The sequence below is a fragment of the Anarhichas minor genome, unplaced genomic scaffold (genome assembly GCF_050575085.1).
Source record: "Anarhichas minor isolate MPS153535 unplaced genomic scaffold, ASM5057508v1 ptg000026l, whole genome shotgun sequence".
In the NCBI taxonomy this organism is placed as follows: Eukaryota; Metazoa; Chordata; class Actinopteri; order Perciformes; family Anarhichadidae; genus Anarhichas; species Anarhichas minor.
In genome coordinates this window covers 9,162,529-9,190,133 of record NW_027466472.1, presented here as the reverse complement: position 1 = coordinate 9,190,133, position 27,605 = coordinate 9,162,529, and the positions used below count along the sequence as shown (strand labels likewise).

Below are 27,605 nucleotides of genomic sequence, written 5' to 3'. Positions count from 1 at the left end.
CTTTCTATGTTGTGTATGTTTTTGTCCTTTTTGTCTTCATTTGTATTAATTAGTAAAATGTTGTACATAGCTCATGAATAGTCTCTTCTATCCTTTAGTTGTAACTGGAGTCCAACAACCAGGAGGTAGACCAAGATTTATACTTTTATTCATTTAAGAACTCCATGTTGTTTTTAGCCCTCAAGCTATGTTTGTCTTTGAAACTTCCACTTTTTCTTAATTATTTACATGCTAATACTGGTACTTGAGTCACAATGACCACAACCTGTAACTCATGTACCAAACACCCGAAACCAATTCTGATAACATACGGACACATGTCCTGCTTTACATTCCGTTTGCAGTTCTACACCACACTTTATTTTCAAAACACTACACACAACTCTCTAACATTTGGCACAATCTTCATGAATAAAATCTCCTATGTTCAAATGGAACACCCTGCCATTCAACATGCTAAACTTAAGACTCCTCACATGGGCAAACATGGGTTGCACAATTGTTCAATTAACAATCAGAGCTTTAGCAATAAAGCTATAAAATATATATACATAGATATGTATTGTTTTGAATGCAGAGCTATATTTTGCAGGAGATTTGTGGAGTTTATCCTTTTGTGTGTAGAGTTCTAAAAAATATGAGGCTTTCAGAAAACCGTTTGTAAACAATTGAGAAAAACTGTAATGTGATACAATACATCCATCTGGCCACACGGTGGAGACAAAGACAGAGTGAACAGCTATGGTCAATAGTCCCCGCTGCAGCCAGTGACTATAATAATACTAAACGTTGCTGTTTTCAGGTGTTGGTGTCGGCACAGGTGGCAAAGCACCTAAACCATTCTTACCAGGTAATGATGGCTAACAAATCATCAATCAGAATTGATCTGTATAGTAATGTATTTGTTCTAACATTGTGTCCGATAATGCATATAGTTGATTTAGCTCATTCCATGGCCACAATATCAACATTAAATTCATTGGTCATTCAGGTACTGAATATTCAGTATTACTGTAAAAATAATCTACTCTATGTGACTCTGCAGCAGAAGAAGCGCACAGCTGTGTGACTATCTGTTAAATGATTCATAATGTTAACCCAACTTTTCCTGGAAGGTCCCATTCATGACAGAAGAACAACTTCGACATTCAACCCAGTGTTTGCACATATCTGCCCACTTTCATACGTCTAGATTTGTATAATTTGTAAATGTATTTTTTATCTTTATCTTGATTTCTAAATCAAAACTTCCTATTCAATGTTATAGATCACGCTTTCACACACTGTATTTATCTTACTGTGCACATTCTGTCTGGACAGTTAACGACTCAACTTCAACCGATAAAAACGTTGGTTAACATATTAGGAAACGCTGCATCAGGCCTTTCTCTACCCAATTACACCTCCAATAGACTGACCGGTCATCAGTTGTATGCATCAGCACGTTGACAGTTGTAGAGTATTTCAGCTATTCTGCACTATTTTACCTGAGCTTGACTCGAGACCTAATGTAAGGTGTTTTTCCTGCATTTCATTTAGTCCGACTCAATCAGTCAAATATCAAGATAAATGTTATTGTCCCCGAGAGGGAGCATCCATATAAGACAATAAAGAAAACCAAGAAACATTGAATAAAACGGTCAAAAACATACATTATGGGGTAAAATAAATGTTACATATTGCATTCTTTTCAAGGCAGTGTGTAACAGAGGGGGTAAGATTGTGGCCTTCATAACGTTATGAAGTAAAACAACAAACTAATAATCTTGTGATGATTGTACCTGAAGTCTACATCACATTCCTCTTTTATTTTTGATTCATCTCAGTTTTCCAAGTGATAACCTGTATCATGAAACAATCCACTGGACTGATTAACTCAATAACTAGTGCACTGCTTTTTATTGAAGCTAATCTAAGGCTGCATAGGATGAACGACTGTAATGGGGAATATTCAGTTAAATCTTCACACTTCCAGTCTTCTAACACTTTTACTCCCTAGGTACAGGAGCAGGTGTTGGTCAAGCCGGAGGTGGATATCCCTACGGTGGAACCTATGGAGGCAAGTTTCCTTTTTCTACAAACATTTATAGATGTGGCTGTGATTTCTATCCTGTCTGTGCTTCAGCTCCTCGTGGTGCTGATACCACATCATGTTTGTTTTCCATGTGAAGGCTCATACGTTGTTGTGTTGCGCTTTATTGTAGCTGCGGGTGGAGCAGGAGCAGGAGCAGGAATCCCACTGGCAGCCGGTGGTTATCAAGGTCAGAACTCATTCTGCATTTCATTTAACACGTAAAATTGACTTCACCCTATAAACACTAGACATATGTGTCAGTTAATGGGGAAACAAAAAGCATATAAACACATGCTTTTGAGTCATATATTTTTTTTTCCATGATAACATTCATCACCATTTCTTGGAAGAGGCAGCCCCCGACACAAAGTGTAAAGGATGAGCTGACCAACCAGACAATAATGCTACTTTTCTTTGTCATCATGATTCAGGGGGATACAGGCCATATCATCATGGTTATGGCCAGGGTATGTATGAGAGGAGGCTGACAGCACTGTTACACAATGTTCCCCCGACTTAAAAAAAAGAAACTAGAACGTTCTGCCCAGTGCTCAAAGTGTCAGTTGGTCAGGAGATGCCATCGCATCGCACTTCCTGTGCAGGAAGCTGACCAGCATGCTGATAAGTTTCTGTATGGGGCTCAGTTTCAGGAAGGAGAAACCAGCCGGATACTTTGATAAAGGAAATCAACTGGTGTTTTAATTTTCCACTTTTTCTTTACAGGACAGCTATGGGTGAACCATGTAAGAGTCTTAAACACCACATCTAAACCCGTTTTATTTCTCTTGTTACAGGTGGGTTGACTTATCCTTCTGCAGTTGGACTGGGAGGTGCTGGTGCTGGTGCTGGAGCTAAACCACCCAAACCAGGTAGTGTAACAGGCCTGCTTCCCACTTTAATATTGCTAGAATGTTTTAGTTCTGGTTGTATAGTAAAGAATCAAGTGTTAGTCACAAGTGCTGTTTCGTTTCCTTTTATTGTGACAAAGATTCTGCTGAAGATATTAGAATGGATGTATTGAGATTTATTGTATTAAAGAAACATTTGCGGTATGAAGATAATCTATTAAGTATTGTATGTGCCAAAGGAGAAACGCATGTATTAGTAAAGTGACATTTTACAGAGTCCAGCTCCACCAAAGGCAGTAATCCCTGAAGAATTACAGTACCGTTAGGAATTTGTAAACCGAGCAAGTCAACAACACAACATTTCCTGATGAAGACTGATTACTGCTATAGTTATACTGTGTGCAACATCAAAGTGTGACTGTTTGAAGATAACTCAAACCCCCGGAGAGTCCTGCCCTGAAAAACAAAACTCTGCCAGAGGACGTTTGGATGAGGTTGTTAATGTGACCTCAGCTGAGCCACTGGCTAACTGTCACTTCAGGGGGAGAAATGCTAACAGCTATAGACACCACAAAACTGATAATGAGTTAAACCCACTGCACACAAAGCCATAAGAATAGACACATTATCACGATTTGTTTCTTTGCTTTTCATTTCAACAGGCTACGGCAATGGTGGCGGTGGAGGTGGCGGTGTTTATCAGCCAGGTGAGAAGCGCCGCATGTTTGTTAGATATTTTCTGCTCCTTTCCTCCTGTATAATCTCTTTTTTTTTTGTTTAAACAAACAAACAAACAAAAGAAGACACAACAGAGGGTTAATATGGCCCACATTTGGCTTCAGCTGTCCACAACACACTTTACACTTTGGGCAGTGTAGCTTCTGGTCCTTCCTCTCCTCCTCTGCCCATCAGTGAGGATGAGTGTAATCACAAAGCTACAGCCTCCTCTCACTGCCCCACAGATACTATACGAGCATTAAACCTCACGGCCCTAATCCTCCTCCCAATGGCCAGAGAGATACTTGTCTGTGTGAAATGCTTCCACAGATGGTTTAATAACTTCCCTCATTTGCCAGTAGAGAAGAGAGCTTTGCCAAATGGAGAATAATTATTGGCTTCCAGATAAATAGGTCAAGTTGTCATATTCACTGTATGTACTGCATGTATCACTAGGTTATTGATTCACAAATAACCTAAAGATGTTTAATGCTTATATATTTCAACACTAATTATTATGTTGAATGGTCAAACTCGTATTGTCAGTTTACACACTGATAACATTTTACTGTCAATGAGTCTCAATGGTAACTGCTTTTTAATTTTGCAGGTTGGGCTCCTGTGGCTCCTGGTTATGGAGGAGGTTACCCCCAGCAGTACTACCAAGGTACTAGTGCTGCCCAGTGAAGAGACAAACATTAGTAATGTGTTGCTGGTAAACTTCTTTATTCTTAGTAGTCACCTTTGAGGACCATCGGTTGTGTCATAAATCAGTGGAAAGGACCCAACAGAAATCAGAATAGGGTCATTTATCTCAAGGAGGTGGAAGTGAAGGAAGAAGACAGTATTAGGATGATGTGTGTGTGTGTGTGTGTGTGTGTGTGTGTGTGTGTGTGTGTTCTTTTGTGCTTGTTTAGAAGAGCATTTCTTGTGAGGAAAATTGGATAAAAACGAAACACAAGCGGTTTAACATAATAACTATGACATCATTTTGATTTGGTTTAGTGTTCTATACTTTCTGCTCCATGAAATTACACATTACCATGTTTACTTCAGTATAGTTACTGAACAGTTTTTAAACCCTTTTCATTCAGAGTTGGTCATCATTGTTTTTGCTGCTAATGGAAGTCAAACATTTAACCAAATCCGTTGGCCAAACTGCCTCCACAAGGATTCAGATCACAGACAGTTCTTTAACTTGTCATCCTTGTTTCTGGATCAGGAGGCGTATTAATGCCCAACTGACAACAGCCAGGTAATGCTTCACTTTTAGAGCTGAGAGCAGAAAGAAAGGGAGAGGAGAACTACTGCAGAATGACAGAAAATGTCACCTTCCCCAATTTATTTAGATTCTTCTCATCCAGTTACAGAATCCACATGTTGACTGTATTAGTTTATGGCTCATTATGTATGTTTGTCAACTTATCTTGTCCCCCTTTTCTCCTTCCCATGTGATCTTCCATCCAAAAACATGATTCTTTTATCATTTTACTAGTTGACATGAGAGATTGCAACCTCAATGAATTTCCAATTAAATTTGAAAAATCCTGCATTTTTGAGATTACATGATTACATTTGATCATGAAAACACATAGAAATCTGATGACATACATAAGTATTATAGAAATGATTCATATTGTCTTTAGCTCATGCAAGCAGACTTTTAACATTTATTTCTAATATACCAAACTGAAAACATGGATGTCTTTGCATAATTAATTAAATTGTGTTTGAATAATGATGACCTGCCTTTTCCTCCTCCGAGCACCTAATTAAAGAGAGATGAATTGGATTACTATAGACAGGGGAGGCAAATAGAAATTATATTGATGTTTAATCTAATCTTCCTCCCATTTGCAAAACACATCAGAAGATGTTTTTCCTGTTTCAGAGGACCCGTTATTCAAATGGACAAAATCACAAGCACCTTCCCTCTGCTAAGCTTTAACTAAGATTACTTTTCTCTGTCTTTTGAATGCAAAACACAGTCGGGAAAACATCGCTGTGTATGCAAGTCTGGTTACTTGAATATACTGAGAGCATCTCTGGATCAGACAGCTCAGCAGATCTAAGTGACTCTCGTGTGATCTATTACTAATGTCAACAGATTTTCCTCACCACACCCTGGCCAGGATAAATACTGTATATCAAGCACTGTGACAGATCCAAAGAGGTTTCATCCTGGCATTACTCTAATGGTACCATCTCATCTCTCATTTGTCTCTGGTGTTGTCTAGGTCGATATGTACCAGCCCCACTGACTCCTCAACAAGGTACCAAACACCCACCTCCTCACATCTCTCCATGCACCCAAAAACACCACGTTAGAAAGTGATAATAACTAGTACCGGTCATAAAAGTGTCCCTTGCACCTCAACCTATTTTCCAATTTCTCTCTCTGCTCGTTGGCAACAAGTCAGATCATTTGGATGAGATTGGAAAAGGGTGGGTTGTCACTGTGTGTGCTTGTCAGTGCAGATGGCACAGCACAACCAGTACTTTGAACTCATGATAATCTGCATTTTCCTGAACATCTGAGATTACGGACGGTGGGATTATTTCACAGAAACACGTCTGGTTTCTTAGATAACTACAGTCCCCGCTTTCATCTCTCACAGTATCTGATGTATCGACAGCTTTCGAGGACACCTTTGTGAATGTACTATATGTATGAATGAATGAATGAAATTGATTTCCCTCAACGGTTTGAGACCCAGTTTCCTCCCACAGCCCAAAGACATGCGTGTCAGGTTGATCGATTACTCTAAATTGCCAGCACAGTAGTTGTGAATGTGAGCGTGAATGGTTGTCTCTGTGTCAGCCCTGTGATTACTATTTACTAGCATTGCTGGTTGTGAGATGTGGTTGAAAGGTCTGGGAAACGTTAGTAAGTGGACCTTAAAGGGGTTTCTGGTTTCCATCAATAAATCCATCTGTAATTTAATACACAGCCCCTTCTGTCTCTAGTGTATAACAGCTTCTCTGGGAGGCGGGTGGTACAGTATAGTTGCTGTGTGCGTGCAGTGGTCAAGCGCCACACATCCGCCCGTCGTAAACTCCACTCAGCCGTAACAGCAAAGCCAGGAGACCTCTTGTGGACATGACAAGTCATTAAACATTTATATAGCATTAGGGAATGTTTAATTAAAGTAATTAGCTGATTCATTTGTTTTTTGTGTTGTTCTGCAGCCAAAGCAGCCAAGTACGGCCCATTGCAGAGCTTCCTTGGTGGTGCAGGAGGAGGAGGAGCAGGAGGAGGAGGAGGAGTCTACAGAGGTAAAGGATTGTTTACTATCGCCAGTCAGTTTGAAAAGAACAGATGTGTGTTTGAACATGCATTATCTCCTGTGACTTCTTAGAACAGACTGAACTCCTGATGTTTTTTGCTGCAGGTGGAGTTGCAGGATGCCGGGGCAAATTCTGTGGCAGGAGGAAGTAGAGGATCTCTTGAGATCCAGCGTGACCTCAAGACACCATGGTGCTACTGCATGATCTAGAATGTACATTTTATATGCAAACAAACCCCGTTAGAAAACATGTAAAGATGTTTTTTTTTTTACTTACTTGACTTCATCGCCTGTTTTTATACAAACCCACCGACCCAGAATTTTGTACACGCGTGTGACGTATGTTAGTTGCAGCTTTAACTCCCCGTACTGCACCGGCCCACTTAGAATACAAAGAGTGTGTGTATGTGTCACCGTGTGTTGTTGTTGTGCATGAATGTGCGTGTGTTTCGTGTATGGTTGTACTGTTGTGCGAAAGACTGACTGAACCATCGACTGTCAATGTGACCTATGAATGATTTCTCTTTCCACTGAGGTGAACTGTCCTCAGTGTCACAGCCCACACTGTCGCACCTCGCTGTGCAGAGCTTGTCATCTCTCTGACATGTCAGAGGGGTTGGGTTGGTCGAGGCTCGTCCGAAAACTGAGGAAATCTGGCCAATCTCAGTGTCGTCTCTTGCTCCCCGTTTTCTCTGCTGCTATTCTTAGGCCTGCTGGGTATAAAGCAGCGGGAATTGGGGCTCTGGCCAACCCATCTGCTCTCAGTAACTTTGCTGATTCTAGTTGCTATGCAGTTCAGTTTTCTCTGCATTTTTAATGTTGCCAAACTTGTGATGTATGAAGAGCAGTTTCTGCTCTGAGGAACGACATGCTGAAGACGTTACAGGATGTTTAAAAAACATGGGAAAGCCTTCCAAGTATAGATTAATACGTAACTCGGATACTACTCTGGCATTTACATTATGTATGTGTGAATGTTTCATGATGTCTCTTGAATAGAGCGCCAAATGTTTAGTCTCATTGCAGCAGTTATTTACATTTATGTAACTTGTCATTACATGATTATTCAAGATAGTTTGCACCATTCTTTGACTCATAGCTTTATTGGTATCAGGAATGTGTGAACATCCTTTGCTTTTGCATTTATTCAGTGTTTAGAATTGTAATACAGAATAAGACTTTGTTTAATGGGAGAGACAAAGTGTTAATGTGAGGCATGAGCACCCATTGTTCTTCATTTACTTGAGCTGCTTTTAAAAAGGCCAAACTGACCAAAGGTGCATGAGCGCTGTTGCCAAGTGACCCCATCTCTCTCTGTAATTGTGTACTGTATTTTGTACTAATTTGATGAACGCTGGCTTCGGTTCCTTCACTCGGTGCTGTGTAAGAAATGTCTTCGAGCCTCGCTGGGTCAGACCTTGTCTTATGTGCCAAGGGATACCCTTCATCTTTATTTAAAGCTGTTTTTATAAGGAGGAACTGTGGTTTTGCACTTTTTATATTTCCACGACACACATGTGACTTGTTCCTGGAATCCAGCATTTATTTGCTTCATTAAATAACAAAATACAATGTGTTAAAAGATCTGGTGTTGTCCGTTTTGTTTTAGTTTTTCTTCATGAGTGCATTCCACTGCAGCAGCAGCAGCAGTTTGTCCTGTGAGTTGATGAAAACCACCTGGCTCAGAGTGTCCAGAGTGGCTCATAGATCAGTTTGCTATAAGCCACATACCACAAAGCAATAATATCTCAGGTGTAAGTCTTGTTGCAACAGCTCTGCTACATCTTTTCTGTTTGTCCCACTGGGCAAAATTAATCAGGAACCATAAGATTTAGTGTATTTCAAGATCAGATATGTGAAAAAGTTTGCAGAGCTCTTCATTGTAATGACAACAAACAGATTAGGGGCAGACATTTTGCCTCAGTGGTAACTTCACTGACTGTTATTGTTGTGCCAGCTGGAAATAATGAACTCATGTCGCTGTTCTCTGAAGATCTCCTGGGAGAACCACTGACCCATGATCTGCATCCTGTAGAAGTAGCTTACACTTTTGTTCCAGAAGTCTAATAACGTCCCACTTTAGAAATAGTGTCACAGCGGAACCGCAGTATAATGCTGTAATACATGTCTGTGCTAGTACAGTATATAACTAGAGTAACTTGGTGGTACCAATAATTGGGAAAACATTTTTTGGGACTGTCCTGTTAATGTTTGTTGCCATTAGATGACATTGTCGTGTTGTTCTTGGTTTAAATCTGAGAAAATATTTCTTCATCTTAAACTTTTTACTTATTCCTCCCTATGTGTTGAATTGTGTGCTTGTAGACAATCCCACATTTTTACATGTTCAGCCTCCCTCTGAAAGATTCAACTAATTTCACATTTTACAAGTCTCAGTCGCTTTCAGTGCACACTGCAGCTCATCAGCTGACATCTCAACCAATTTCACCACTTGCAGTACACTTAAACTGCTTTTATCTCTGACTCTTTAACATTTGAGCTGCTTTTATCTTTTACTCTCTTTCAAGTAAATTTAAAAAATATTGTTTCAAAAAGCTATGTTTTTCTATGCTTTCCTTCTTTACAATTGAAAAAATGTCAGTAAAATAGAGGTTAAATTATTAAGCAGTTATGTGTTATTTCTAAGCCCCACACAGTGGTGTTCACTGCACTGGGTCCCTCCTCCCCGCCCCTAAAGCCACGCATTAATTAATAGCAGGGAGGGGTTCCTGGTTGGCCGGCTCGTGTCCACCTCTCCCCGGCTCAGCTGCTTCATTGGTCAGCAGCTCTCTTGAATGAAGCGCCGCAGAAACGTGCAGCCAGCCAGAAGGAAGCTGTGTGGGCCGCCGCAGGGAGGGACCGAAAGCACAGCAACACGACCCCCGAGCGGGCTGCTGTGGTGGTGGTGGTGGTCGGACGCCGGTTATCTGTCGGCCTGAGGTGGCTGGCTCTCTGTCGGAGCTCGGTGACGGAGAGTGAATGAGGTTGATGCTGCTCTGCTGCACCTGGAAGGACGAACGCATGGGAGAGGAGGAAGGTAAGGAGCCGCTGGCTGCGTGGGGCGGCGGGGCGGGAGAGGAAGAGACAGCGGAACGGATGTTCCGCCGAAACTGGCACTTAGCATCATGCTTTCCACTGTGTTTTTCCTACTTTGTGCGTCGCTTTTCGTCAATGGCACTCAGACAACTGTGCAGCAGCATTGGTTGCATGTGCAGCGTCAGGCTCTATGTCATGAAGACATGTTTTCTCTCGAGTTGACGCACCCCTCATGTTTGGATGCAGCGGTCACCCTCAGGCCATGCACAGTAGTCATTTCATCTAAGATGTACACATATATTCTGCTTATAAACAGCAAGTTACATTAATACAACTAAACCGAGGACTGATTAATGCAAAATGACACCGTTTTATAAGGTGCAGCTTGAAGTTATTGTCTTGCCAAACATCACTTAAAGGTGCTTCAGAGTTGGAGTGATGAGGAGCTGCAGCTCCTTTGGCAAATGCACATCTACTAGCATCAGAGATTACAATCTCCCCCCAACGATCCTCAGCTATCTCCTTCTTTGTGACGGCTATTGATTTAATTATGTCTCTCAGTAGACATAACAAAGTTTTACCTCAATCTAATTTGTTGAGAGGATCATTAACTGAAGAAATCATTCTGGCACAATGGTTTCCGACCTGGCACCCACCATGAGCACGGGTTGTGAGATGATTAAGTATATTCATGCTACATAAAGCAATGTTCTGTTTTTAATTTACCTCTAATCTTTTTATTTATTTGTAAATTACTTTATTTTCCTTCTTCTGGACTTAAAAAAAAAAGGGAATATACAGCTTTTGGTTGAACTGGTCAGAACTAACGCAAGTGGATATTGTTGTGTTTTAATACATGTTGGGAACAATTGCTCTAGAACAAGCTTTGGTATAATACTTTCTGTATCACTGTAAATACTTGGTAAATATTTGGTTAAGTTACAGTACATTTAGAGATACTATTGTACTGTAGCTGTCAGTCAGGTTCGATCTTGACAATATACCTTTTCATGTGATGACTCACTGTGCAGGACGAACTGCTGCAAGGGTTTCTGTGAGTAATGAGTTGGGACACCTGCACAGGTTACAAAGTGCAGTTTGTGTGGTGTGTGTGTGTGTGTGCGTGTGTGTGTGTGTGTGTGTAAGAATACAGGTGTGCTTTGTTTGCCTTTACTGAGGTATTTGCGTCCTCTCTGAGACCTTTGCAGACAGCACAGGTCCAGCTATCAGATAGAGAAATGCCATGATACAGAGATGAGGCGAAACAGCTTCTTTAGTAAAGAGGTGAAAGGAGAGAAAAGCCATCAGCACAAAGCAGACTGCCTTCAAGATAATATCATCGACAAAACTACTACAGCAGGGCGGCTCAATCAGTCATTACATCAACCAGCCGACCGCACAAAACCTCTGCCAACACAGATGGCAAGGATGGACGAGTAATCAAAGCTGCAACGATACAACATTGATCCAACAATATGCAGACGCTGTGTTGCGGATTGAACTCTGAACTGATCTGTGCTCAGCACTGTTTTTCTCGTTTATAGCTGTTTTGCATATGAGAGATGGCGTGCAGCTACATATTGCTCTCAACTTTCAGAAGAACTTCGTCACATGTTTTATTTTCCAGTGTCTGTAAAATATCCAACCGAAGGCTCATAATGATGCAGTAAATGTAATAAATACAGTGTATGATGTTTTACTTTTCTGCTGCAGAAACATGATCTATTGCCAACAATCGTGTTTGCAATATTTAGCATACAGTACTGAAGTATCTCCTGTATTGTGTTGTGCGCCTATCTTATGATTCCCACACCTGTTCAGATCAAGTGTAATGTTTAAAGTTTCAATCTAAAAAACAAGCTGAAATAATATCTGCTTTTATGTTGAGAAGGTGACAATATGCACTTACTGTCACTATGATGCGACAAAGGGGCTTTTAGGGGAGAAGTTTCAGTCGGTTGCAATCAATATAACTTCATGCTATCACAGATGCTACATCGGATCTGTCCGGACTCTGCTGTACCTACAAATAGTTGAAATATTATTACTTTTTTTTTTACCAAAAATTAAAATTGAATGTTGTCTGTAATGGTGAAGCATTTTCTGTGTTGTTTGTTTGATATCTGGAGCCTCAGTGAGGATTTGCATTGAAGGCGAGATAAGAACAGAGATAACAGTCACATGCAAACACACATCAGCGATTATTTTACACCCCATCAAAGAACTGCTGTTGATTTTATTTATATTGAACCGTAAAACCATGGACACCAGTACATCCTGTAACCTCCGTGTCTCGTGTTTCAGCCGGAGGAAGTTTGCCCGTCTGTGCGGGATGCAAACAGAGGATCTACGATGAGCAGTACCTCCAGGCCCTCAGCAACGACTGGCACACCGTCTGCTTCAGGTCTGTTCAACACCAAACTCACCGACAGCAAATCAAGTAGCTTTTAGTTTTGTATTAAAACAAGCATTTTCAAACACAATCTTTTGTGTTTGAACTCTTCTCTCAGTCCACCTTTTTACTGTACTGGTGATATGAATACTGCTCTGCCTCCTCCTTGTCCTTTTTTGTGAGAAAATCTCCTTTAATTGTGTCTTTTCTTCTTTCTCATGAGTTTTTGCTTTTGGTTGTCAGGAGATCGTGTGACTTTTCTCTTTTGGGTTTTCTCGTCTTTGAGTTAAACTCAGGTTCAAAAGCATTGTTTGAATATTGTTATTGAGACGGGTTCAGGTGATTTGTTTAACACCGTGTGTTATTACTCCTATAACTCCTGTGACGCACCTCACCACAGAAACAATGTCTCTCACACCTGAGCAGCCTGAAAACCTGTTTAAATAATGTTTACAAAAAGCAAATACACATAGAGACATCATCGAGCATTGACTTTGATTTCAAAGTTATCTGAGACTCTGCTCCGTCTTCCTTATCAACACACGTCAACCGTACTTTGTGCCGGTTTATGTTTCAGTCTCAGGCAGCTTTCTCTCTACATCTCAGCAGCTATAGATCGATGAGATTGAAAAAGCTTATTTGAAGAGTGAGTGTGTGAATATTGAGATGTCAGTTTGTTCTCAGTTGGATTTCTGATGAATTGTTCTGCAGCACGTTGTGTGTGTGTGTGTGTGTGTGTGTGTGTGTGTGTGGGCAGTGAGACTTCATGTGTTTCTGTGTGAAAGAAATCTATTCGTCACATTGTTTGGATTTCAACCAGTATGTTGATTTTAACATTGAGCACAAATCTTGTCTGTTGTTGAACTGATCTGATTTGTAGAAGACAGAAATTACAACACTTTAGCAGCCTCCCAAACCATAGATTATATATATAGATATTATTTGATTATTATACATTGCTATTATAACCCCGCCCTTCAAGCTTAGTAGCTGACCCAGTCGTCACATTTTGAGACTCTTAAGGACTTCTCATGATGGGATTTATACATTTTTCCAAAGATTTAACCACACAGATTAAATCTAGATTCTCCAGTTGCTTCACATTCTCTCTGTAAGCATGTTTCACGAGGAGCTCTGAGCTTATGTGTGTCTTTGACTGTTAGTATGTATGCTACATGTGTGTCGTCCCGACCGGACTATAAAAAGTGTGAGTCACTCAATCTTCAGATCAATACAGTCGCCTCAGGTCATATAACACGATGCACTTGAGAACATGAATGTAAAGAGATTCACAGATGGAGGAGACACACTAATGGCCATTGATTCTACACTCGAAACTGAAATTTGAGACTTCCGCTTTTCATGACATTTTAGATTCTTATATTGGTTATTTGGAAGCATAAAGTATCAGACAAACATTTTTCACCACTGGAATTTCCCTTTAGTAAATGAAAGCAAATATTTATCGTATGAAGCCCTCCGTGCAGCAGAAACTTAAATACAAAATAAATGAGCAGAAACTTAAATACAAAATATATGAGCAGAAACTGAGACCTGTTTATTTTGTTGTTTGATGCATTCTCTCTCACACAATGTGATACCATGACACTGCAGCAAAAACATGACCAAGCTCTATGACTGATCAATTCAGCGCTGATAATCTCATTAAGATGAGTCAGGAGTAATTCACTTTGAAAGTGGGCCGGTTTTTACAAGGCTCCTGTATGTATTATCAATAGGACACAGTTGTTGTTGTTGTTGTTGTTGATGTTGCTGCAGCTTTCGTTCCTGATGATCTTATGTAATATCTCCACCTCTTTCTCTCCGTCTCTCACATCGATTGTAGAGCCAACTTTGTTTCTGACAAACAGGAGATCAAACAACTTCTTGTCGAGGAGTTCTGACTGAAACATTTAGTTATTTGCCTCACAACACTCAGAAATAACCGTAGTTCCTGAAAAGAGATGGCTGGTCCTGAGGGGCTTGAGGGGCTTGAGGGGCTTGCAGGTTACAGAGGGTCTTCCTGACTCCACACTGAGTGTCAAGTGGCATCACTTGAGGCAATTTATCAGTACAGTGTATCTAACATTAGCCACATGAGCTAATATTTGTTGGTGATGCATTATGGCCAAAGTTAGCTCGCCACAACACATTCAGTAATAGTTTACGAACATCTTGTCTAGCGATACCAGACAATGGGAGATCTCTGAATGTCTGGGGATTTCTAAATGCAAAGTCGAACGACAGCAAGAACCGCCGCGACCAAACCTCCGCCCCTTATATGTCCTGGACTCGGACAGGCCAAACACAACCGTTTATCTACATTCGTGGTGCCGCGTGGGGATAACATGCTGTTATTGGTCGATGTCGTCTAAGAGGCAGCTCAGGGGGTGCCTGTTGTTGTTGTAGAATCCAATTAACATGAGACATGCTAACTTTAGGGTTTAGAGGCAGCATGAGAACTCTGAGTTAGTTTTTACTTGCTTGAGGCACGTAGAGCTGATTAGGTCTGCGTATCTTTTCTTAACAGGTAAAAAAAAGGAATGCGACTCTTTTGTTTAAATGTTTTTGAAAAAGCTCCATCTGCATCGTCAACGCCACACCTCCTTTCACTCCGTTAATCTGAGCTTGTTGGCAGATTGCTATGTGGAAAACTCACCTCTCAATGTGTCGTTAATGATTTCCCCCGGCTGGATGTCTGAATGGGAAATCTGAGCAGGCTATCTTCTAGTTTGTGTTGTGCGTGTGTGTGTGTTGTGTGTGTGTGTGTGTGTGTGTTGTGTGTGTGTGTGTGTGTTGATGAGATGGCTGAATGCCTCAGTGTGGATGAAGAATTGCAGTTTGTCTCAGTGGGGTGTCTTTTTTAGAAGTGTTTGCATTTTTGCATTTCTCTCTTATTGGAGTGCATTTATGTGTGTGAACTCATTTCCCACCTTTTTTGTTTGTTTGCATTTGTATGCACTTTGTACTTTGACATAAAATAAAAGCACTACTTTGCATTTCGTTGCAACCGTACCATCATTAGGTGCAAACCTGAGCGTGGTGCCGGCTCCCTCAAACTCCTTTTGAGCTGTCGGATATCATCCTGCAGCTTTCAGCCCTTCTGGTGGCACAACACACACCAGAACAGTTTAATTAGTATGAGTGTGAGCAACAACATCTGTTAAAAAAGAAAAGAAACAGAGTTGTAGTCTCCTAGAAAGTGTTGCATCCTCCTAGAAATCATCCAGATTTCTCTCTACCTCCCACACGTGTCTAAAAATGATAGGGAATCTTTCTTTGACCCAGATCCAAATCCTCGGGGAGGAGCAGGATTGTCATAGAAAAGGAGGATTTAAGACGACTTCTCCAGTCAGACAAGACTTCCGTGGAGAATTGACTAGTGGGACTGAGAAACGGAGCTTAAATCCAAACTAAAAATATCTAACTGCAGGGCCCGCTGCTGCAATAGAGCACTACTCCAGTGAAGAGGAAGTGGAGACGATAATAGCAGAGGGGAAGGCGAAATTAAAGTGCTCAGAGTGTTGTTTGAAGACTGCAGGGTCCCGAGGGTGGAGGGAGAAATACTCGCTGTATATACAGCAGCCTTCATGGGAACATGTTCTAACTGAGATCTGTTTTTACATCGTCGGACTTCTGTTCGTCCCAAAGCTCAACTGTAACTGCAAACACCACAGTGTCCTCTTCATTAGGAACGCTGCCGTACCGTTTAGTTATTGTGAGAGCTTGAGTACTTTTGTCAGGTATTTTAACATGTTAGCTCTCACAGAACTACGTGAAAAAGACGTTTGTCTTTGACCTTTGATATGGTGTATCCAGTCATCTCTTGTATTTGAGTTTTGAAGTAGTGGTAATCTGTGATGTTCTTGCCAGTTTCACACAAATATATTTAAAAACCAGTTCTGACAACATTTTACATTTTGTCGATGTTCACGTTTGTGAAAAATCTCTGGCACAGTAAAAAAAGCGACGCTGCAACATTGGTTTGTTTATAATAAACAGAAGAAGAACGGCGCAGTAAACACGACCTGAAAATAATCCACAGTGGTTTTGAACAACTCTTCTGAAACAACCATCTCACAGATTGGAGCAACACCCCAGATGGTGGCATATCATGTAAATATCAACAAGAAAAAAGTCCCAGACTCTTCGCTCAGAGGATTTTTATCACAAAAAGAAGACGGGACACAGATGGGACAAGAAACACAAACAGTCACACAGTCACACAGTCAAACCCACAGGTTAGACGAACGTAAACGCAACGGCTGTTGTAAACATCCATCGCAGCCTACAGGCCGACTTCCTGCTTCACACTTTTCCTTTGCAACGAGACATTTTACCAACATGCATTCACTTTTGGTTTAACTTCTAAAAAACATGAACAATGGCTCTGTTATATTCAAGTGTCCCAGTAACCCGTGACAGTGTGACAGACAGAGGGGCAAAATGCACAACACCAGGACCCTGAAACTAAAGCAGCTACATGAAATTCAGCTGTTTTTCATTTTATAATTTACTCCTGGGCTTTTCCTTCTGTGACGCGTGAAAATAGACCAACAATATATTAATACAAGTTGCAGGTAATCACTTTTTTAGTGCCAAAAAAACCCAAAAGTCTTCATTTAGATGCTCCAAATTTTAGATGCTTGTCTTTGCTTCAAATTTGTCACGCCTCCTTTAATGTTATGTTCCTTTACAGTTCTGCAGTGTGACTAAAAACCTGCTTCTCTGTTCAATTAAACAGTATTTCAAAATTGTAATTTATTTATTCATTCAATATTTGTGAAAAGGCTCTCCAGATGCCTCTCAGTGAGGGCTCTCATCAGGGAGCTCCTGGGTGAGTCTTATTGCCTTCAATGTGGATTTGAGGGAATTAATTTAAAGTAGCTCTTGATATTTGAGGAAAGACACGAAGTAAGAAGGCGTGTTGCGTCGTTATGATAGGACTCTGGAGACAGTCACAACCTCTCGTTGCCTCGTGGGAACGAGGAATAAGGGGATTTCTGGTCCTTTGCTTATTAGCATGATGATCCTTTTGGTTTCATGTTTTTCATTCACTATGCGGAATTTGCATTTTATTATTATTTCATTGCTAAATTAATTTCTCCATGATTGTCTGTAGCTATATTGGTAAGAATAGCTTTAGAAATGTGCATTAAACCAGGTAAAGCAGATGAGAATCATCATCTGATCGAGGTGTGCTTGTTTTTGACTCTGAATACTCGACCCGTGCTGCAGTCTCTCTGCAGCACAGTGCAGCATCGTCCTGCTCCCAATGAAACTACTTCTGCTTCCCAAAGGACGACAAGGGCTTGTGCTTCGTTAGCACTTTAGCTGACAACCTCTTCTTTTAAAGTATGCACGTACTGATACATGTGTTGTTTTCTAATTTGTTTTGGTGATAGATTCATACTCATGTGCGCTGTAGGACACATCTCTGCCTCCATCTGTCCCTCTGTCACCCTGACTCACGTCTGAACGAGCAACATTACTGCCACCGTCTAAATAAAAGATAAAGATCACTAAATAATTACGGCCAGAATCGTGCGTAGATGTAGCAAAGTCTCAGCTACGCCATATCTTTCCTTGCAGCTCTCTGAAGCAGTGAATTCTGGCTCAGAAACAGACATAAAAGGCTGCAGTGACTCAGCTGTTTCTACCTGCAGATGAAGTCTGCCCGGTGACAGAAGCTGCAGGACATGATGGACGATTCATGGCTCCTATTTGTCGGATAGTTTACTGAGCTGAGTAAATGAAACATAAATCTTAATGCAGGACCTCGATACTGAACTCTTGACAGTGTTGAAGGTTCAGTGATGTTAATGAGGCGAGACTTACTGTTTCAGCTTCTCACATGTGAGGATTTGATGCTTTTCTTTATGATATATCATGTATGATATTAAAGTGAAATGTCTCTGGGCTTCGTAACTGAATCTGAATGCATCACCTGAAATTATGGCAGGCCCAAAAAGTTGCATAAACAAACGTTTTTGAATAAGGACCCCTTAAAATTGGTTATTAAATAAGCTTGTCAGAGCTCTCTCGCGGACAAACTATGTGACATATATTTATGTATTAGACATTGGTGTACTTTTATATTGATTTGCAGACATATACAAGAATACCAATATATAGTGTGTATATTAGTGATAAGTTGATATCAGCTGATTTACTGCCTTTCAGCTGGTTCGTGAACAGACGGGTTGCAGCCAGAATGAGACTTTTTTTGTTTGTGTATCTGTGAGTTAAGTTACGCTCTTAAATGAGGTAATACTTCACAGAGCTCAACTTATGTGATGATGACTGTCGTGTTATTGAACAAAACACCTCAGCTCCTGTGAGGAGGTTGGCAGATTAAATGAGTTGAGAGGAGGTGGAAAGGGTTTAAAAGACGATGCATGAAAGCAACATGTGATTTGACTGAGTGTGTGGAAGAATAGTACATGAAATAAGGAGTTGACATTACCAGGGCGGCTCTAATGAGGATACAAAAAAAGAAGAAGAACAGTACATGGGAGGGGCAGAGGACAGGAAATAGTTGATGGAGAATCATGACCGCTCTGTGCAGCTGCACTGAGAGGAAGTAGAGGAAGGGAGACAGAGACAGAGAGAGTCACTGATGGTTGTGACAGCGAGGCTGGTCGAGCATCAGAGCTGCTGACATGAGTCTGTCTTCTGACTGTCAAAACAAGAGCGTCGCTCCCCCGGGTGACATGTCAGCAAAGGACCAACGCAGCGAGAAGCAACTCAGAAAGTAAGTGGACCAGTGGAAGTACGTGGCTGGACGTTTGTTGAGTTTCTAGTTTGAGGAGGATGTTACTCAGGCCTAATAGATTTAAGGTTTTTTGGGGGGGTCATTTTTGCTGTTTATAGAGGGAGAGAGAGAGGGGTGAGACATGCAACAAAGGTCTCTGGGCCCGAACCGATCCCGGGACGTTACAGTTATGTTATGGCATGCTGTCACTGACTGAGTGAAACTTTTAACAAAAAGAGCTTAACTTAAGGTCAACTTACCTGCTTGTTCCTGGGCTTTTGACCGTATCACACGGTCTTCTTCCGTAGATGGAGTTTGCTTTGTGGCTATATAGAATTATAAACGTTCAAACTTTCCGTTAGTCTGAGCACTTTTATGACTTTTAGTCTCTTTTTTGTCTCTTTGTCCGTTTTGCAGTCTGTTGAATAAGACTGCAGCAATTATTGTCATTATCGATTATTCTGACTATTTTCTTGGTTAATTGAGAAATGGTTTGGTCTATGAAACAAGGTGACATCTTCAAATGTCTTGATTGTGCTACTGTGTGACATGCTATAATATGTTCGACCAAGGAAAGAAGCAAACTCTCACATTTGAGAATTTCAGAACCATCAGACAGGTTCTGCATTGTTCAAATCAATTGAAATAGTTGCCAATTACTTTATTTTTTTCATCAACTAATCAATGAATCGACTAATAGCCGAAGCTGAATATAGATGAAAATGAGATTATGGCTAATTTTTATTAGCTAATTTTTATTAGCTAATTTTTATTAGCTTATATTGTGTCAGCTGATAACCAAAGTCGTTTTTGTACGATCAGTTCATTATAATGTAAAGCACAAAACATCATAATTCAGTGTTTGAATTGCACACCGTGTCAAACCTACAGTATCTTGTACTGTACAGAGTCCGTTAGAAGGATGTAGAGACTGAAAGGTGTCCCTCTGTGGGTTGAGATGATTTACTCATTTCTCTTTAGGTTGTCTCTCACTTCCCTCATGACGCAGCACACATCAGTCACACTTCTGTCTCTGGAGGCAAAGACCCATATTTCTTAGTGACTTCCCTCTTTTGTCAAAGCAAGACAGTGAATCAAACCCTGCTGTCCTGCATGTGACGGACATTGTGTGTGTTGTGGACTTTATTATTATCATTGAATGCTTCTGTCCTGTCACCGGACTTATGCTTGTGTTCCTGTGAGTCAAAATACTGAAGTGTGCAAGTTATGGTTTTAACATCGTTTTATGTATCTCAGATGTGTGTGTGTGTGTGTGTTTTGTGTGTGTGTGTGTGTGTGTGTGTGTGTGTGTGTGTGTGTGTGTGTGTGTGTGTGTGTGTGTGTGTGTGTGTGTTTCAAAGTAGATAAGCATGTTATCCAGCACAACCAGACTGTCAAAAGGGAAAACTCATTTGTTCATCTCATTGAACGTCTAGTTTTAATTTTTATTCCAAGGAAGCCAGAAATAACATTGTGGTCATGTTTATTTATACTTGTGTAAATATGTACAAACAGTATAAATATATTAGGCCATGTGATTCTGACCTGGTTCATTGGTTATATCCTTTTAATATCTTTGGTTTGTGCCACAGCACTCTGTAATTTAGTATGTTATTGAATATCTTTTTTCTTTATTTGTTTTGTTTTTATTTTCCTCTGTGAAGCACTTTGAGCTGCATTGTATGCATGAAAGGTGCTGTATAAATAAAATGTATTGCTATTAGTATTATTTGGCCATACACTGTTCGCTTTTTTAATGATATTCTCCTTTTCCACTCATCCAGTGACACTTTGCTCTGTGTCTGCACCAAGAACTCCTCGTCCTCCTCGCCGTAACGTCTCCAGGGTTCATACCTGCTGATAACATTTTCAGAGAGGAGAAAGGAGTCGTCCTGTGTGTTGGGACTTTTTGATTAATCGCCTGCTCCCGAGCTTCAACCATTGACTCTCGCTACAATACTTTAATCACACTTTCGAAAAATTCAATTTGGTCCCGTTTGCAGCAGATAAACTCCAGACGTAAACCCTGCATGTGAAGAAAGGAGGATTAACGCCCTCATTTTCTCTCCATTCTGTGAGTCCTGTCACTTTTCTATTGACCTTGATCGTTTCATAAGAAGTATTTGTCTTTGTCAGAATTCACTTTAAGATACTTTATCATCGAGTGGATTTTGCTCAATTTGTTGACATGATGATGGCACCTTCAGGACTTCTCTGTTGGCTTAAAAGTTAGGCATTAAAGGTCATTCCTGAATTCCACTCGGCTGAACTTTTGCTGTAACACAAAGCGACGTCGTCCAGCTACTAGTGCTGCTTTGGCCAATCGAAAGCAGACGTTCCTGGTACATTATTTAACATTATAAAGTGAATGCTGTATTTCTACCATTTACCTTGCGATCGTCACGATGAATGATAAAACAGCAGCTGTTGTGATAACTGTCCTGTGAGTGTCTTGGATCAGGCAGCACTGCTGATTGGTTTAGATGTTGGATCGACAACATGATGTTTTATATAAACTTTAGATTTTTTTTGGAGAGGAATTGATGATATTATTTGGACTTTAATGGTGGCCGATGGTGACTTTTATCAGTCAGAGATGCTGAATACATTCAGAAACCTACAAATATTAAAGATAGTTCCTATAGACTGAATACTATCTGATAGTTCCAGTCTACAGTATCATCAAGTTTTCAGTTTCACTAAACTTTTGCTGACAAGTGGGATGTGTGGATTCTTAAAATGTCGGTAAAAATACCTGACGAATTAATAATGAGAATTATTGTTTAGTATTTCTTTGTTATCAGGAGTTGATAAGCCGAACCATAAAGCCTGTCTGATGACTATTTGTATTTAATTCTTTCAGTCTGAACTGACTCACTGGGCTGTTTTCACTTCATGTATTCGTTTCCTCAGTTTGTGTTTAAGCTGTTGGAGACACCCTAAACTACTCTGTTTAAGAGACCTGATGATGAACAGGAGCTCCGCTGTCTCTCCTGAATCCTGCTGAAACACTCATCATGGTTCCCAGAGTTCGCCGAATTATCATTTCCTCTCAGTGAAACAAGTGAGACGACTGTGCTGACAATCAGTCGGTCAGGGCGGCTTAACGGTCACAAAGGAAACTGCTGCGATGCTCGTCGCTCACTCGCAGTCTGCCAGGGCTCCGGTTTACCAGCTAAATGGACCACAGGGCCACAGATAAAGAGATTGTCTCCCACAGTCAGCGCAGAGCGAAAGCTACTGACGGCGCAATTATAGCCGCCCAACCTTCTCTCCTCTGCTGTGTTTTAGTTATTTAATGTAGTGAAAATAAAGTCCTCGAGGGGTTAACGCAGGTCTAAAAGCTGCTGAGCTTGTGTTTGACAAGGTCAAGGGAATAGGCTGAAGCCTGATTGGCTGAGGGACTTCCCAACGGAGAGCAATGTAGGGGTTATCGTGTGGTGGTGAGGTAATGCTTCTTTTTTTATGTGAGGGGGTGACATCATCGCTATGGCATTCTGTGTTGCCATGGAGAAGGAGGAGGGTAGGAGAGGGGGGGGGGGGGGATGAAATTAGGGGAACAAAAAAGGGGGCGTGAGAACGGGATAAATGTGTCCTTGAGTGTGTGTGTGTGTGAGAGAGAGAGAATCAAACCAAACGTCTTAAGCAGTCTTCAATGTAATAGGTAGATTTAGATTGTTAGTGTGCAAACACTCACACGCACATACACACACATTGGTACGTTCATCCCCGTCCCCACGTGGGAATCCTTTGGTTTTCATTGAGCGGTGAAAATCTTGGCACTGGACCAGGAATCTATCTATTTATGTCTCCTCTGAGGGAAAAGAGAGGGGTCTCCCCCAGACAGTCTTTCACCCGTCTGTCTGTCTGTCTGTGTGTGTGTGTGTGTGTGTGTGTGTGTGTGTGTGTGTGTGTGTGTGTGTGTGTGTGTGTCCATCCCTTTATCCCACAACCCCCTCATCTCTTTCCCAGAGGTTGTATTTTCTCTTTGTCTGTGAGGATTTCAGCTTAGCCTGCAAGTAAAGTAACAACATCTGAGTACTTTGTCATGGATCAGACACATTTATTTGTCTCGGTTCGCTCGACATTTATTGCCTGACTTTCCTGATTTTACTGGAAGGCCCAGCGGACCGGTGTATCGACTTATTGATCAGAAGTACTCGAAAGCGTTGCTGCTTTCTTTGCAGATAGAAAGGTGATGGATGTACTTCTGAGCTTGGCTAAAATGATCGAAGGTTTAATTATTAATGAGGACGTGCATGTGTGTGCATGTGTGTGTTGGGGGGTGTTTGAGAGGTGTGGCTCCTCGTGAATCTTTCAGCTCTGCATCTGTCAGTCAGTAATGAACCTGCTCACACCTCCACCAGAACACACACACACTGTTTCCTTTTGACTCCTCCTGCTTCCTGTAGCGGTGTTAGCCCACACCTCATGACCTGTGGTTACATGTACACACACACACACACAACATAACATGCTGACCAGAGCTGGATGGTCAGCTTGATTTGTCTTGTATTTATTTCACTGGGAGGCATTTGAGGGTTTATCTTGAACGACGTCACACTGAGATCCGAGAATATAAAATACAACAGTTTGCATATAGTAGCTTCACTGCTTTCAGTTTAGAACTGCAACAATTAGTTAACCAATAGTAAAAAATAGTGGAAAAAATCGCAACTGGTCTTAATTTTCAGATCCCAAATGTAAGGATTTGCAAATGTAGGGAATGTCTTTGTCTTTTGGACTGTTATTGAAGCAAACTAGACATTTTAGGATGTCACTTTGGGCTTTTTTTCACAATCTTTTTGACATTTTACACGGTTTTGTTTTTAACAGTTAATCAACTAATTGAAAAAATAATTGCACGACTATTTGATAATAAATTAATAAAATAAATGATGGTTAATTGCAGCCCTGGTTTAGATATGGACTATATGGTACTAGATACATGTGGCAGAAAATAACAATAGTGCATCTTAGAACCATTTAGTTGATCAGCTGCAGGACAGACTCCAGCATGCTAAACCACAAAGCTCTGCATGCTTCACCAACAAACGACTGAAATAATGGAAACATTTAACCTTGATTAATAATTAATTGTCTATCTGCATATCTGCCATTTACACGCGCGTGTGTGTGTGTTTCTTTGTGACCTTTGCTTTGCCGGGTTAATTTTGATATGCAGTTAACTGTAGGCCTACAACTAACAATTCATTGTATTGTTGATTAATCTGCCGATTACTTTCCATTATAAACTGAAACTATGAATACATTGTCAAAATAGCTGCAGAATAATTGTTTTAGTTTTAGTATAAACGCACATAAACACATGAAATAACTATATATTATATATTTGTATGTATATGCTCAGTAGTGACATACAGTATGTTAATGCATTGAGACATTTTTCTAATTTGTTAAGTGTATTTACTCCTCCCCTTCAGCAGTTCAGTCCCTCGGGGAATTTGATTTCATTCATTCACTCAGACCTGATGTTGTTTTCATTCAACTATGAAGCTCATTCACATCAACTGGGACAAATGAATCATGTTAGGTATTGACCTGGGTCAGGCCGGCAGCATGATAAATAGGATGCACAGTCATTCAAAAACATATTAGATCATGGAACTGTCCAATGAGACCATCTCACTGGGAATAATAAACATGAATTATAGTAGACTAATACAATGCAGCGTATGGTTAATTCATCTGGTATGCCATGATTGATGATATTTCGATCCTACAAACACACACTCACTAAACTACTACTTTTTTTTTAGGTGTCAAGTCCACATATTGAGAATCGCAAACAAACGTTTTTGCCTTATGACCCCTAAAATGAAAAAGAATATGTTAGCATAATAAACTAAGATTCTAAACATTATTTCTGATAACCATCAGCATATTAAAATTGGCCTTTGTGATGTCGCATGTTAGCAGCTCAAAGCGCCGCAGTTCTTTGTCTTATTTCTTGTTAAGTATCTCAGAACCCTTCAGATTCACAGTATCTTGTGAATTAATTGTGACAGAACTCAGCTGGAGTCAAATGTTAGCAAACACAAGCACAGTCGGTCAGAGGCTTTCTCCGCTTGACCTGGAAAAAGGAATTTATTTCTCTCTCAGACACTTTTAGCTAATTCCATCAGGGATTTGAGCAGTAGGGGGGACAGTTCCAGATTTGCTAACTCGTCTCCCTCGTTCTCATCCTCTCTGTTATTGGTTGTTCGCTGACCCTCAGGGGGATCCAGCTGGTTTTCATAGCTTCTGAAATCTGCTCTGCTGCCTCTCACTTGTTCATGGGAGTTATTTATGTCTGAGCATCCTGCCGTTTGTTTGTCTTTTGACTTTTATGTCCTTGGTCACTGCGTCTTAAATCAATCAAACACTCTGGGTATTTAGTCTTTATTGTCCTTACATCAGTCTTTTCTCATACTCTCTTACAGATTTTTTTCCAACTCATTTATTTTTCTGTCCTTGAACATCATCATTCATTTCTTTGCTAAAGGGCCTGTAATATTTATTAGATTTCGCAGTAAGGTGTCATAGCGTGTGTGAGACAGAGAGACTCCTAAGCTTTCTGTTCAGCTAGATTTTCGGAGCATCATGACAGAGTGGGCAAAGACCCTCTGAGTCTTTCACACTGATAATCCTCTTACACGTCCGTGCCGATGCACACACAAACACAGTCACATAAAAACGCCCAAATGTGAGCGCGAACACACATTGACACACTAACTGGAAAAAAAATGGTGGTGGGATTTTATATATTCATAGAAGTTTTGAGCCTTGCTGCCTGTCTCCTCCACCTCTGAGATACGATTCTTGTCCTGAAGGCAGAAATTTGGCGTCTACATCTTGGAGTCACTAATGTATTCAGTCATATCGTTAACACTCTGCTGCCACTCCCAGCTCTGCTCCGAGAGGTTTTACTACGAAGGAACTGAACCTCAGAGCTCAAAGATCACTCCTCCCTATATGTGTGTGTGTGTGTGTGTGTCTGTGTGTGTGTGTGTGTGTGTGTGTGTGTGTGTGTGTGTGTGTGTGTGTGTGTGTGTGTGTGCGAGACACGTCTATGTGCACCTGTGTGTCCTCCCCAGGTATGACTTTGCCCCAGCAGGGGTTTGCAGGATGGGTGTGTGCAGTGAAAGGCAGTTATTGAGTGGCAGAGTGCCAAGACAGCTGAGTAGCTCGGTGCTGCGGACGTCTTCTGAAAGCCTTGACCCACTTCCAAGTCTCCTCCTCCCCCCATGCTCTCCCAAACACGCTGCATACGGAAGCAGCTCTGCCACAATCTGCCGAGCTGCAGTGAAGCTCCGCATGCAGACGCTGGGAAGAGTGGGTGTGCCTGTCTGTCTGATAAATAAATTGTATGCGTGGGTCTGCATGTGGTCTGCATGTGCTGCAAGGTTACATACGTGTTTCACAGACGGTGCAACACCTCTGGCAAAGTCAAAGTGAGGTGCTGCATCCGCTGAATATATTAGTGAGTTTTTAGTTGTTACTTTACCGATCAGCCACGAACATGTTCAACAGCAAAGTGTCTTTTTGTGTCTGAGAAAGATAAAATGAAGAGGAGTCATATAACTGCACAGCTTCGGGGTCACATTTCAGCCATTTATTTCCACAACAGTGTGGTGCGTGTAGGGCTGCAACTAACGACTGTTACATTATTGATTAATCAGCAGATTATGTTCTCTAATAATGGAACAATTGTTTGGTCCATTAAATGTCAGAAAACGGCCAAAAACTATTTTCCATAAGCCCAAAGTGACATCTATAGTCAAATATGACGAAGAAAATAAGTAAATCACAAATGAGAAACATTTTGCTTGAAAAATGACCGATCAGTTGTTTACCACAAAGCTACTGATTCATTTTGTTTTTGCAGCCCGACGTGTGTGTGTAAAATGAAATGATACAAGGACAAAATATGCATTGTAATCAATATATTATTATTACTTTTAATGCTCAGGCATTAAAAGAAGTATGACATCGGCAAACGAAAGCCAAATCAGAGCCAGACACCAAGAACTCAGCAATGTCAATAAAATGAAGAAATGTGAATCATATGTAAATGTAAACAGCACATTGGGATGAGATGAGGGACAAAGTGAATTATTCTGCTCCAGCCTCTGAAGCCATGCACACTCCTTAATATTTTCAGAGCAAACAGTGCTGGTTTTAAGCTGCCATGAGCTGGGAGGCCAGACAGCTGGCTGATGGGAGGGGAGCTCCACTGGGAAGGAGTGGAGACACTCACTTTGTCATGGCCGTTATACACCAGACGGATTCATACAGATTGCAAGCACGCAGATGCAAGTGCACCAACTCGCACATACAGAAATGCTTTTACCATAAGCGAAGGGATTAGCACACATTTTGATTCATGGCCCCATGCAGAGCGAATGTCCCCACTTATCCACATCAACGAATACATGAAGCTGTGTTTACAAACAAGGCGTAATGAAAATGAACACACACAGTCACATTTACTAGT

At 40.9% G+C, this 27,605-nt stretch overlaps 1 protein-coding gene and 1 long non-coding RNA gene across 3 annotated transcripts in view; both read left to right on the top strand.

Annotated features, from left to right (window-relative positions):
• The first annotated feature begins 2,802 nt into the window (after window positions 1-2,802).
• LOC142959595 (uncharacterized) lies at window positions 2,803-8,490 on the top strand. Its single transcript, XR_012956222.1, has 6 exons — window positions 2,803-2,943; window positions 3,585-3,629; window positions 4,250-4,306; window positions 5,877-5,912; window positions 6,829-6,915; window positions 7,032-8,490. It is a non-coding gene; the product is annotated as an uncharacterized LOC142959595 (long non-coding RNA).
• Window positions 8,491-9,732: 1,242 nt separating this feature from the next.
• limk1a (LIM domain kinase 1a) overlaps window positions 9,733-27,605 on the top strand; it is a 42,503-nt gene continuing 24,630 nt past the window's right edge. The window contains exons 1-2 of one of the 2 annotated variants that reach the window (XM_076100328.1): window positions 9,733-9,963; window positions 12,267-12,366. In XM_076100328.1, the coding sequence (XP_075956443.1) occupies window positions 9,906-9,963; window positions 12,267-12,366 (158 nt within the window). In that variant the 5' untranslated portion in view covers window positions 9,733-9,905. Of the gene's footprint in view, window positions 9,964-12,266; window positions 12,367-18,688; window positions 19,109-27,605 lie in introns of those variants that run through there. The other variant, XM_076100329.1, reaches the window with a different exon arrangement.